This window comes from Daphnia magna, linkage group LG8 (genome assembly GCF_020631705.1).
Source record: "Daphnia magna isolate NIES linkage group LG8, ASM2063170v1.1, whole genome shotgun sequence".
Lineage (NCBI taxonomy): Eukaryota > Metazoa > Arthropoda > Branchiopoda > Diplostraca > Daphniidae > Daphnia > Daphnia magna.
Window position 1 is genome coordinate 776,763 of NC_059189.1, and position 13,971 is coordinate 790,733.

At 41.1% G+C, this 13,971-nt stretch overlaps 2 protein-coding genes across 4 annotated transcripts; one reads left to right on the plus strand and one right to left on the minus strand.

Moving 5' to 3' along the window:
- The first annotated feature begins 34 nt into the window (after window positions 1-34).
- On the plus strand, window positions 35-11,456 carry LOC116928532 (FMRFamide receptor). 3 transcript variants are annotated; one of them, XM_045177851.1, is made up of 7 exons: window positions 35-263; window positions 7,086-7,351; window positions 7,864-7,918; window positions 8,016-8,210; window positions 9,486-9,772; window positions 9,891-10,473; window positions 10,568-11,456. In XM_045177851.1, the coding sequence occupies exons 2-7, from the start codon at window positions 7,193-7,195 to the stop codon at window positions 10,939-10,941; spliced, it is 1,653 nt and encodes a 550-aa protein (XP_045033786.1). In that variant the 5' UTR covers window positions 35-263; window positions 7,086-7,192; the 3' UTR covers window positions 10,942-11,456. The 3 variants fall into 3 exon arrangements, with proteins under 3 accessions (XP_045033786.1, XP_045033789.1, XP_045033788.1); XM_045177854.1 differs by lacking the exon at window positions 35-263 and adding an exon at window positions 1,395-1,418; XM_045177853.1 differs by lacking the exon at window positions 35-263 and adding an exon at window positions 6,530-6,970.
- A 2-nt stretch (window positions 11,457-11,458) lies between these two features.
- Window positions 11,459-13,582, minus strand: LOC116928533 (serine/threonine-protein kinase RIO3). The gene is made up of 4 exons (XM_032935622.2): window positions 13,270-13,582; window positions 13,014-13,198; window positions 12,828-12,946; window positions 11,459-12,760 (listed from the first exon to the last, which is right to left on the minus strand). The coding sequence occupies exons 1-4, from the start codon at window positions 13,389-13,391 to the stop codon at window positions 11,588-11,590; spliced, it is 1,599 nt and encodes a 532-aa protein (XP_032791513.2). The 5' UTR covers window positions 13,392-13,582; the 3' UTR covers window positions 11,459-11,587.
- Window positions 13,583-13,971: the final 389 nt, after the last annotated feature.

Here is a 13,971-nt window from a genome sequence, read left to right on the forward strand (position 1 = left end):
TTGTTGGCATAGTGTAAAGTTGAGATCTATAGTCTGTTTTCCGAGCTGTGCGACGCTTCAGACTGGTTCGGTACATGGTCGAGTCACGAAGTTCGTACGTGTCGTGACACGATTTTTCGGATAGTAGTCCATTTTTCATTTGGTAATTGTCTTCGCTCTCAAATTAATGGGAACTCTGTCGGTGGTCCCGACACAATCTACAGCTTCTTTGTTGAAATTTTTCTTTATGTTATCGTCTTCACAACTGCAAACCGCCGTAAACGGTGAGTTTTCAATTGTTTTTGATAATAATTATTTAGTTTTTGTCTATGTATGTGTGCTTTTAAATTGAACATTTTAATTTCTTGAGTTCTTCATGCTTATAATATTAGCGCCACTTGCAATAATGTAAGTAGCCACTCCTTTTTCTTTTCTTACAAGAAATGTAATGTTTGCATGCGCATTATTGTCCAAGCGTCGGGAATGACAATATCAGGCGATGAAAGGGTTTTGCGTGACACCCTGTTCCGGTTGCCTAGGAAAACATGCAGAGAAGTTTGCCCATCATTCTTTGTCAAGAAAATCCAACAGCCAATAAAAGAGATGTGGGTGACGCGGAAAGAGATGATTTATTGTTGACGCATTGGATTTCACTCGTGGGAATGGGAAAATAGTCGTATAGGTCACGTAGTGCACTTTGATTGGGTTCATGAGCAGAAGAACTAAGAATTAGGGCGGGATGCATTCGTGGCAATTGTATTGTAAAATGATACAAACAATTAGCGGCAATCTGAAAATGCCTTCGTTTTCTCAGTTAAGTAAATCGAAACGTTCTTTACTTTCCAATATATCGCTGCTTTGATTGCGCCTCTGGGTTTGGCATTGAACATTTTAATAGATTTCCGTTTAAATCTATATGGCTTAAGGTCAATCAGACATCGTAAAGTCGTAAAAGGGAAATCGACGCCGATGAAGGACGCGTCATTGAAACTGCGAAAAAGGAAGTGATTTTTTTTTTTTTTTTTGGGTTGAATAGTTATGCGTTCTTATCTGATTCAATCATGACGGAAATGAATCCTCCTCCCTAACCAAAGAAGAACGCTGTGTATAAATTGTTGGAAAATTAATCTCAGATTGTTGCTCGTTCTCACTGCCGGTTTTGCATATTGAGAAATTCTTTTCAATGCCATCGCTTAAAGTTCCCATAAACCTCCTAGCGTATAAATTTTACATGTGCCCTTGAGCAAATCCTAGAATACGAATTCTCTGTCTAGTCGACACCTCCCATTTCAAAAAGAATAGAAGGCGATCATTTTGTAAGTTCCTCCAAATCGTTGGCTTTAATGCATTCGCTTAACAGTTTGTCCGTTATCGCATCTAACCCTTCAGACTGTCCTGTTTTGCTTGCTGAAACCTCCCGTGTCTAGGAATACATCAAGGTTGGGATGATTGTGTGCATTCAGTTAAGTTTAAATGTAAGGGTGACAGCAGCCTCTGTGCCAGACCTTAGTTCGAGTACGTAACGTGTGTCCCATGAGCAAATAGATTTTGAAATGCAAATTTTTGCACGAGTGTCGATCAGCCTAAAGGCTATTTCTTCTCACAAACAACATTCGATTGGCTTCTCGTTTGAAATTCAGCCGAATCTATTTTGCGCCAATTGACAGTCGACGACATTCCTTGATCCGACTTGTGTTGACGTTGCAAAATTGCTTCGGCTTTGTATACTCGTACCCTAGAAAAAAAAACAATTGCCTATCGTCGTTCGCCATAAAATTTGAGGTTTCATGGGTACCCCCTTTTGTTTTAGATGGTCGTAGGTCCCACGATTCTTTTATTTTTCCAGCTAAGATTATTTGTGTTGATCGGTTCTGACGTCATCCAATATAGGCCAGAGATAGAAATCCCATACGATAGCGTACTGTTGGCACCACACGATGCCAACTGGTTTTATATTTTATTGGGTGATGACCAGCCGCCAAATCCATCCGTAACAGCAAAATATCTACTGTCATCTTTCTTTTTAAAAGCAATTTTTAATTGTCTTCCTCTAATGCGCATTTGGTTTTATGCATGCTGATATATTTTGTTTTTGCTGCCGATTCTTACAGTGAATAATTCAATTCGAACTTACTTGCTTCATTCCTTTAAATAGCGTGAGTGCTGTCTATTTCTTTTCTCCCCCGAAAATGCCGCAACGCATTCGTGTTGTATTTGAAGAGGTAAGAGTATAAAGAGACTCACCCGAAGAGCAAAATCGAATCCCGATTTTTTATTGTCACCGGAATGATGGCGTTCCGCGTTATGTTGCACTCACTTGGCGGCTTTCTTTTTGTCTACACCTTCAAGGAAAAATGGGAGACCCCGAAATTTGTTTTCCTTTGTTGTTCTTTGATGGTGAAGCGAGATGTCATTCTCACCTTTTTTTTTTTATCCCTCCGGACTGTTATTTCCTTTCTTTGCGGAAGAAGAGGGGAAATATTCTCATATTTTGTTGAGTGTGTTTTTGCCCTTATTTGAATTATTTGGCTTTACCCCCTTTTTTTTTTTGTTTTTTAAGATCCACGCCCTCTTCTCACATCTCTTTGATGATGTCCTTCGCTTATTGTGGAGCGAGGCTTATAGATTTTTTTTTTTTTTATCTCAGCCGAACCAGACGTTTGTATTGACCCGACTCTTGCTAGTAAAACACAGCTAGAATTTTCTCTTTTTTTTTTCTTTCTGTGTGTGATTAACGGCAAGAGAGGAGAAACAAAAAGGAGCACGGAAACTACAGTTGCAATTGTATCCAGTAGCCTATTCTCCTACCTCCTTTCATTAGTTTGCGACTAGTTGCCGAAAGGGTTTAAGTAAACCGACCTCGTTTTCAAGTTTTTGCGTGTACAAATCGGCTGTTTACATTGATGGTTGCCGAAACTAATAACACGTGAACGATATGTGCAACTCTGTGTTCATCTTTGCACATTTCGAAATTTTAACATGTTATTATGTGGACTCAAATATTTTTTTAAGCTTGTTTACCTTTAGTTCAAATGATTGTTTAATGCAAAGATTGGCTTGTTGTTGGCGAGAAATGTTGTTGCCACGAGTGGTATTATTGCGCGTCAGTTGTTTTGTCTTGGAGTGCGATCGTTAACTTAAGAACTGACCCGTCACGTGAATCTCGTGACACCAACATAAAAAGTTCGTGCGCTTTATGTATTCGTGGCACTTGTTTCTACCAAACAACTTACGATTGCACAAGTCGAAATTAGATAGACAACAGTGTGGATTATTCGGGTTCTTTTTTTTTTTACAAGAATGCAATCAAGCAAAAACAAAAGATGCGCACTGATTAATTCTTCTCTCATTTCCATTTCGTAGAACATGGCAATAATAGGGTTATCGACCCTAACCAAGTACCTATTAGACATTCATTAACTCAATCTTCTAATCAAGTGAGCGGATTTTTAAACATTCGGAGCTTTTCCTATGTACAATTTAGGTAGAAAAATTTTAAAAATGCTCGTGATTTTAAGACTGCCGTGACCGTGAGCTTGTTCGTGTAGACGCAATGAATGTGACAGCAGAAAAAGGAGCCACTTGATTTATTTTTATTTTTTTAAAGAAAAATGAAAATTGACATGTTTTGAGTAGCTTACAGCCCTAAAGTAGGGATTTTGTTGGTAGAACTCTGACAGGTTGTTTATTTCCTTTTGTACAGTTGTCGTTTTCCTCGTGAATGTGGCACTGAGTTTGCTGGTTTTGTTTTATTCTCTAGACTTTATTTTTACACACAACCTCATTCAACATGTGATGTTGTCCTGACGGTAGTAGCTCTACTCTATTTGCAATCCACCCGAAATCCAGTTAATTTATGGCTTTGGCCTATCTTAAAAGAAACGCATAAAAATCTGTGTTTCGAATGTGTTCCAACATTCTTTTCTCCCTCTATGTTGGACAGTAAATTGAAAAGAAAAAATATGGGTTTCAACAATGGGAAACATTTTTTGTTTTGGCTTCGATCTGGAACGAAATTCCAAGATTACTTTCTTTATTTTTTATTTTTCATTTTAGAAGGTTTTAACGTCAATCTTACGATTTTCTTTTTACGTACCATCAGCTGATGCTCCTTTTTTTTTCCCCTTACCAAGTACGCATCATGCAAAAATGTATACTAATAATAAATAACATGGAGACAGCACGTCGTAAGCCTGTCGGTCACAAAACGAGATCGTAAAATATCAGGGGATGGTCACGTCCGTTTGGCGTCATGGCTTTTTTTCACCGTTAGAAGAAGACTGGTGAATCGTCTTTCTTCATATTATGGCGAACAATATCGAGAAGAAAAAACACACACACACACGCGGAATTTGCCATTTTATTTTTTTTTTTCGATCTTATAATATCTTTTAAAAAGATCTGCTGCGCACGATGATGGCAATCAACTTCCTCTTTAGTGCTTCCCTTTTCTTGCTTTCTAGTAATGTAGGAACAGCAATGCCATTGTAGCAAAGAGTTAGTAATATGTAAACCTCCGATTCTTCTTCGTTAACTTTTGCGCATGATCCGTGTCGTCAACAAAAATGTGTTTATTGCTCTGTTGCGACTTTTGTCGTTGGTTTAATCCGAATGGCTCGGCTTATTAATTCATCTGCGTCTTCCGCACGGTTTGCTGGAAACGCGCAAACTGAAATGGGGCGTAAATAAGAGCATTGATGTGCCCACCGTGCTCGAAATAGAACAACTTTTAAAAGAAAATCTTTCAGACATTTTGTTTGAATCGCTTAGTTTTCGTACTATTTCGCAATACCGACTTTCTTTCAGCGCATCTTAGAGAATGGAACAAGGGCCGTCTCATTAATGACGTTGCCGAGTGGCAAGCGAGAGGCTCTTTGTAAAAAAATAAAAAGCAGGTCCTTATTTTCTTGGCCTCTTTTGTCCGAAATCTGGAAGATGGTCAAGAAAGATGATCACGTCCTGAGAGCCCCCCCTCCCAAAAATCGGATCAATATGACGAGTTTTACGTCACGTAGTGCTCATCCACTCTAACCATGTTTAGTCTCTTCAGCAGGAATCACGTGTCTTTCGAGTATCAGTGTACTCGAGGGTAATGACGTGGTTCAAGTTGCCCAACAGTCGAGCAACCCCTTCTCAAGAAAAAAGTTTTGGTTCTTAATTGACATGCAAGTGTAAATAGAAAAACATGAATGGACAAACATTTTTACTGCGTCGTTTATGTTACATATCGCTGTCGCTGAAATGGTGGGGTTGGGGCGTGACATCCGTCCCCCCTCCCAAAAAAAAAATGAGATATGACAGATGGACAGTGCCCAGTTTATCGATTACATTCTCCCCCTCAAGTGAAATACATATAAGGAGAGCTGGGAATGTTTCTACGCCACGAAAAAACAGACAGACATGTTGATAGTGTGAGCGTGTTAGTCGTAACAATCCAACGAGATTCGGATCCCTTAAAAGGGCATTTGTCACATTTGGATTGCAACTGTCAGTCTTGATTATGATCTCGATAGTGATCATTCAGGGCAGTGACTGAAACAAGTGCGTAGCGGCTCATCCATCAAGTTGAGTTGGGTTGTCGTGTGCGTTAATTTCAATACACGTACAACGTATCGTAGTCTATTGGCAATCTAATAACGGGAATAGTTGCCAACGAGAAGATATGATCTGATTTCGCGGAATGACGCATAAGATCGTCGATATAGTGCGCCCTTTTTAGTCATTTACAGATGTGTTTTTTTATTATTATTGTCTTCCTCTTCCGGTGCTTCCTTTCTTGTACCGGAAGAACCTTTCTGTCTACGCGTTTTCTTCTATCTTTCGTTAAGGGAATAGATAATCAAAAGGAAACTCATGGAAATGTATCATTCGAATTTTGGAACTACAATTTAACAGAGATGTTTTAGCGATCTGCGAAAGCTATCATTAACTTAACGGAAAGCGAAAATAAGGTTCGAAACTGTAAATGGCGGCTGTTGCTCTTGATCTGTAGGGACTTTGGCTTTAAAGCAATTATCCAAACACATCAAAGACGACTCGTAGATGAGATTAGAAATGAAAAATTTGCTTATATTTCGCATGCACCGATTTCGTGATCTGTAAAGATCCAACAAAAGCTTTATCATTCCAGTTACCTGTTTGTCGAGTAATCTGATTGAATTCTGTGATATTCTTATATATTAAAAATAGCATCTCGTATTGATTTTTTTTCCCCACAACTTTTCACTTCGTACCACTTTTTTTTTCTTCTTTTTCCCACACATCTCTCCGCTATTATGGAACGTAATCACTCAGCGAGCTTGCGTGCAGCAAAACCATTGTGCAGGTAGCACCGAAACCCGCTAAATTTTACTTCATTATGGTATTCTTTTTCGTCGACCTTTGCAAGCCGAGCTCTTTTTCGTACCTTTTGTCACTTCGGCGGCCATTTTTGCACGATTCTATTCCATCAAATGCGAAATATTAATCCAAAAAATTCACACACACACACAATTCGCAATAGGCGATGGTAAAGATCCTACCGTTAATGTCATCATAAATCACATTTTTTTTCATCCGTCTGGCCGGATGCGATTGGCTGGAAACAAAACGTACGACGTACAGTGTAATAAAGAACACCTATTTGTCTCCGATGAAGAGCATATTACTCGCCCAAACTAAGCGGACAGCGTCTCACCATTCATGCGCCACTTGTTTTTGATAGGCAACACAAAGTGCATTGACAACATAATAGAAATGTTAGGAATTCTTTTTCGGCGGGGCACAGCGTCGAGTTCAATCGCGTTTCGACTTCAATAGACTGTTGCGATGCTTCACAGTCCTTTTGATCTGCGCCAGTTGAGTGTCGCCCAGTAACTAGCAGCAGGCCCGCGTTATTTTGTGTCTGTGTTTTCAGACCAGAAAGGTCATGAGTCGTTAGACGTTTCAATCCAACACTTTGTCAAAGTTCACTATGAGAACGGAGAACAATCTAACGCATGGCAATCAAAAAGTGAGTGACTCTTCCGTGACGGAAAACTCGGCCGTGCGCCATTATTGTTTCAAACCCCTCAAAAAGACGTTGACGTGCAGTATTGATGTTTCTACTTTTATGCGCTATCGTGCAGGATTATGAGGTGTATGTCGGCCGGAGATTCGTGCCTATTGAAGCAGCCATCGGTGATCCACCCGACGTTTTCCCTTAATTTGCGCAATACCGTCTGACCTCGCCAAAATGGACGACAATCTGTTGCTGGCGATCAACACGACTACGACCTGGTGGCTGAATGAAAACGATTCGACTAGCCAAGATGTGAATCAATCCATTTTAGCATCGACGGCCGATCCAGCTTTTGTGCGCTTTCGTGATGAATCCCGCTTCTGGGTACAAAGGGTAAGCTTATTTTCCCGGATCTATACGGACGCTATGAATTTTTTGTTTTGATTTTGTTTTTCATCCAACTTTGCCATTTAATATGCGAAAAAAAAAAAATTTATAATCTATAATGCACACCGCCAGTCGTGGAAGATAAAGTTGATAATGTATCGCGTTTCCAATGCGGATGGGAAAAGCCGGGCACTTGAATTACATTCATAATAGTTGAATCGATGTTCGCGATGGGTGCGCCAATGGTATTTCCACCGGAGTAGAAAGGATGATAAATTGATGTCATACAGTGCAACGTAATCCATCTCGTGGGTGACTTAAATGTCAACCGTAGTCAGGGGAATGTCTTTGAAAATGTTTCTTCTTTCAACCGTAGAGAATTTAATTTATCAAAGTGTCTGCGGCTAACCTTGAATTCGAGCAAATGAAATTTGTTCGAATGTTCTTCTTCCTTCTGTGATAACATAAAAATTTTTTTTACCAAATATTTTATTTCGATTTAAAAACAAAAAATACAGGTTCTATTACCCATCATTGCAACCATTGGAGTCTTTGGCAATGGAGTCACAATTCGTAAGTTTTATTTTCGTTCAACGCCATCTATTGATTTTCCGCTGATCGTCTTTTTTTTCTTTTTTTTTTTTCTCCCCTCCCCAATTTGGGTTATTAGTGGTACTGACTCGCAGAGGGATGCGTTCGTCTACTAATGCTTACCTAACTGCCCTAGCCATTGCCGACCTCGTTTATTTACTGTGCGTGTTCTGGCTATCGTTGCGCCACTACCCACACGTTAAGGAAGATGTGTCTCTTTCTAATTTCTACGCTTACACCTGGCCGTACAGTCTTTGGCTCACCGACGCCACTAGTAAGTATGACGCATATTTGATCCTACCTTATCTTATTACCGAGCATTGGCCTAGTCAATGGGAGCTGGCCGAATGGTACCGCCGTAATTTGGCCAATTATCTAGAGTGCGACTTGTGATAATCCTTGGATTTCGAAATCTAATATTAAACTTTTACGATCGACTCGTAGTGGAATAACGGCACCAATACATTTGTACAGATTCGTCTGCCGTTACAGGAAACTTGAACGGAAACTTTCGGGGGGGGGGATGAATGGTGTACCGGTAACTCGGCAGGTGTACGGTTGACTTGTTCTTGATGCAATCTATTCTTTTGTACTTCTATTCGTCGCATTCTCGTACACTCAGCACGTTCTTCCATTACCCGACGTGTGCGTACAGATTCGAGAACTCAAGTGAACCGATTGGTTGCGCCCACACTATTATTATATTTTTAGAACGCAATTTAGGAGACGATCACCGTAGTTTCGGGTCCCTAGTTGATTTAGTATTCTCGTGTGGGCAGAGAGACACACATAGTCTATTATATCACCTCACAACATTTATTTCTTTCTATTTACGTTCATTCGACATTTAATGGGTCCTGAGGCAACGCATCCGTGGAGGCAACGTCGTGTCTAGTCGACCGGAACACTTAAAAAAAGAAAATCTATTTTTAAAATTCTCTATCTTCTAATTTTTTTTTAGTTTTTTTTTGCCTAAAATTTGGGGAATTTCATCCGCTTTATGAATGGACCATTAAGCCGGAAAAAAAATCTGTGTTAACTCGTTTAAAAAGAATTGCCACTATTTGAAACGTTGCAAAGTGCGCTTGATTGCTTATTCACGCTCTTATCTCGCCAGTCAAGAGAGTCCTAGTAATTTGGAATGTTCCGTGCCGTCAGGAATTGGTAACCTTTCGACTTTAAGTGGTATGATGGCGAAAATTCGTTGTAAAGGTAATGATGTCCTGCAAGTGTGCACTTTGGTTTCAGCATCGTGCAGTTGAAGCCCAATGAAATTGAATCATGCAAGTTGAATGAAATCCGTCGAGTCCTATCCGCTCGTAATGCATTCCTTCTGTCCTGGTACGCGCAATGAAACATGAAAGTTAATAAATAGTTAAGTGACAGGTGCGCTTTCAATCTCGTTCAAACGTAATCAAACTTCTCCCCCAAGACTAGGAGGGTCTTCTCTCTACACTTTAAAGAGATGAGCTGCACTGGAGTTAATCACTTTTTTCTGTTTTCTTTTTTTTTGTGTGTTTGTGTGTGTGGGGGGGGGGGGCCTATGCAGCTAACACTTCCGTTTGGCTGATTGTGACCTTTACGGTGGAGCGCTACATCGTCGTGAGCCATCCGATTCGCAGCCGAATGCTGTGCACCGAATCACGAGCGAGGCGAGTTATCGTGGCCGTCTATTTGATCTGTTTCACGGCAACTCTATCGACGCCGTTCGAGTGGACGATTTTGGAAATGACGGACCCCGTTACGAACGTCACGAAAGCTGAAATCACCCCCAGCTACTTGGGCAACGATGAAACCTATCAGACCATCTATTACTGGTTCACGAGCATCACATTCGTAAACGACTATTTTCGTCGAACCAGAACCGAACCAGCCAACCGCTCAATTTAAATTGTTTTTTGTTTTTTGTTTTTTTCCCCCTTCTTCTTCTGGAACGTTCAATTTTTCTTTTTAGGTGCTGCTACCGTTGACGTTGCTTATCGTCTTTAATTCGTTCCTGATCCATTCGGTACGTCAGAGTCAGAAACTCCGCCAAATAATGACACAACGGCAGACAATCACGAAGAGCGACCGGGAGGAACGTGCCGCTTCCAATGAGATCCGCATCACCATCACGTTGATAGCTGTCGTCATTATGTTCCTGGTTTGTCAGCTGCCCACGGCTGCCACGCTCATTTACAACATTTTTCACGACCCCTCGCCGCAGTCGGATGAAGAGGCCGTTCTACGAGCTCTTGGCAACATCTTCAATTGTCTCGTGTCCGTCAATGCCGCTTGTAATTTCCTGCTCTACTGCGCCCTCAGCGACAAGTACCGACGCACTTTTATGCGCACCTTTTGTCGCTGCATCTACCGGCCCGCTAGTCTTTTCTTCACGCAGGTTGAAGACACCGGCCATCACGCTAATCACCACAGCCGACAAGCATCGGTTTGCGTCAATCAACGCGATCGATACGCATCCGGACGGTCAGGACAAATTCTTCGGACTTCGGTGACTCAGAGTTCAGTCAACGGTTCTTACCTGGCCATACCTGACGGTAATTGGCTTTACATTTTTGTTTCTTTTCCAACGGACCTTTATGTAACATTTATTGTTATTTTTCTTTTTTATTATTCCGTGTTTATGTGAAGGGAACGGATCGATTGGTTGTCAGACGTCTTCACCGTCAGTCGCACGCCGACAATTTGATGGTCAGACCGGCCGCAGTTTACACGGTGCAAGTTTACAGTCGAACAACTGTGACGGTCAGACTAATACGATGTTAACGACCAATCCACTCCTAATAAGCAAAATGACTTCGAGCGAGCCGACGGGTGGGACACGATGGCCCATCAAATGGTGGCGACCGATGGCTACCAGGCGGAAGATTCCGTCAAATACTAAACCGAGTAACATCCTTATCAAAGTCACCTCAGATGCTGTCGAAGAGACTAGTCACCAACCCCAACCGAGCGAACAGACTTCCCTGAAACAAATCAGTGACGGGGAAATAGCTTTCGTTTGAGCGATTTTCTTTTCGTTATCACCGCTTGGCTGAATCGAGCCTATCCATTTTCTTTTCAAATTCCGGCCAAATCTTCCTTAAAGACCCTTTCCAAAAAGTCAATAAAAAAACAAACAAGAGGGGAACCGACTGCACACCAAGTGATGACAGGAATGTGTATGGCATTATACCTGATGATATAGTTCGCTCACTTTACTGCAGCGCGTTTGTATCACAGTCGCTTTGTTTTTGTTTTTCGGTCGACAGGGTGAAACAAAACAATATTTCTACTAGCACTAAATCTTTAAAAAAAAACAAAAAACATTTGTCTATCGATTACCCAGCGGGTTTCATTTGTTTCTTTGCCTATACATACCCACCTGAAATGATTACGTATTCATGTTTGTTCCGCTTCTTGCACCATCATGACTTTGGCAAATGCGCCAGGAAACTTTCACACCCTGAAAACTGGTAAAATGTTATGAATGTTGTTAGCACTCAATATGCGCAGTACAATTGCAAATTTAAAGGAAAAACAAAAGTTTTATCTTTTAATTGTCACCGTGTAACCATCAATGTTTTAAACGTTCACAACAACAGCCACACATCAATCAAAAGGAAAAGAAATAAGAAAAAATGAAATAGTTTTTGACATTGCTGCGGACGATTAAAGGTTCTCCTGTTCTTCTTCTGGTGATCCTTCTTCCTGCCGCAGTTCTTCCTGCTGACCTCGAGCCTCTTGGGATTTTTGCCAACAATAATCGAACGGGTAGAGCTTTTGGTTTGGATGGCTGACGGTCAAATGTTCTTCGTTACGCTCGTAATCGCGGATCTGGCTCAGAACGTCTGCCTCCAGTCCATCAACGCTGAAACCACTCACAGATGCGAAAAGTTCCGTGGGAGAAGCGGCATCTTTGGCTCCTAATCGACGGAAAAAGTTTGAGACGTTGGTGCAGTCGCGATACAGAAATTCTAATCCATGAGGATGTGACGGTTCTACAGCCTGGCTGACGTCGATGAGCCAACACTGTTTCTCGTGCCAAAGAATGTTATACTCGGATAAGTCAGCGTGGACCAGGTGGCATTCATTAAACATTTTATGTAGCAGAGAAACTGTTTGACTGTAGGCCAAATCCACCTCCGCAGCTGACAGAGCCGCTTCACGAAGCTTTGGCGCAGGTCGACCTCCTTGGCCTATGAAAGACATGACCAAGATGTGTTTCTTGAGTAAAACAACATCAGGACAAGGCAAACCGACTTGGCGCATCCTAGCAAGATTGTGGTATTCTTTCTCCGCCCACATGTGAATGATTTTGCGTGGATTTTGCTTCGAGAATCTATTTTTGAAACGGTAGTCTTCGGCGATGTACTTGTCGCGTGTTTTGAATTCGTTCAAGGTAGTCTTAAACACTTTGATGGCACATTCGCCTGGAACAATAACCTCTTCGCTTTTGCCGCCCTCGGCATGCAAAATGACGGCCTCCTTGCCGGTACTGATGACGCCATTGATGCGTTCCAATATGTTGTTGTCGACCAAGCGGAAGAGTATCAGACGACTGCGGGGATCAATGGCCATAGTAGCAGTAGCCTTCTCGTGTTTATCATTCAAACGGGCCGCCCTTTTCTGCTCTTGGTGCGAAAACGCTTTCAGGTTGTTGTACACCTTGTTGCTCAACATCATATCAAAACCGCCACCGTCCCCGATCTTTAGCTGTTCCAGCTCCATCGCTTTGCAAGCATTCTTCCGGCCCGTGATGACGGTGTCATGTTTCGTTATGATCTCTCCTCCTTTTTTTGCGTACCCCAATTTTGAAATTGTAGGGGATTCTTTTTCAGCTGACTGGGAAAATAAGAACATCACATAACCATCACATATTTAAAAATATATACAAAAAAAAAATGATTACTTCAAAACTATCCCAGTCAGGATGTGCCTTATCCCATTCATCATCATCAAATGAATCAGAATCTTCATCCAAAAGACTTCCCTTAGGGATCTTACGGTAATTGGAGAGAGAAACACCAACTAGACAATGCAAACAAAAAATCTCTGCAGTTTGAGCAACGCTGGCAACAAAAGTATTAACCATTACCTTTAGAAGTGCCATTATATTTTGCTTCCTCTTTGCCGAGAGCTCTATCATACTCTTGATCAAACTGCAGTTGGAGTAGCTGCGCCAACATTTCATCACTTACTGTTTCTTGTACTGGTGTGCTCCCACATGCTTGACTCTTCACATCTTCTCCCGCTAGTTCTGGCCATTGGGACAAATCTTCCCTACAAAAAAATTTTTAAAAATGTGTTTTCAAACACAGTATAGGGCTCATTGAAAATAAAATAGTACTTACTTTATTTGCAAATTCTTTGCTAGGTCTTCCGACATGACGTCGGTAAAGGAAACATCACTGGCCAGGTTTTCAACAGGTTTTCCACCCCATGCTATCACAGAAGAGGTATTTTTTGCAGACATGTTTTAAATATTGAATTCCGGAAAGCGAAAAACAAAAAAGTAAATAATATACAAAGGACTGAAAAGTAAATAAAGCTGAGAAAACGTGTCCCTTCTTTGCCTACGGAAGGGTAACGTGAGTTCGTTTGTTATGTTATTATTGCCTATTGCTTATTGCACCACTACTTCACCAACCACAATCACGTAAGGCCCGTTTGAAGTGATGATCAAATTTTGAAAATTCGTATCATCTGATTGTGTGAACCTTATTGCGAACCTAACGGCCAATAAAGAAACTATTGTGACTTCTACTGTAGCTAAGTTGCCGTCGTTCTGTCACCAAAATCCATGGATTTAGTTTTTCTTATTTTATTTCGTCAACTAACCTGTTTTTTTAAAAACAAAAGCTTGATAGAACGAGCGAGAAAAAATACAGAAGTTACATCGTTTCTACAGCATGATTATTTGGAAGCCAATTTGAGCGCGAAAACTTTTCAAGTAAATTCGAATATCTAGCCAGGGACATCGAACCATCCTGCCGTTAAGTGGCGTTAGGTGTAGGTCTTTGTTCCTTTCGGAAACAGCAGTTGAGCTATCGTGT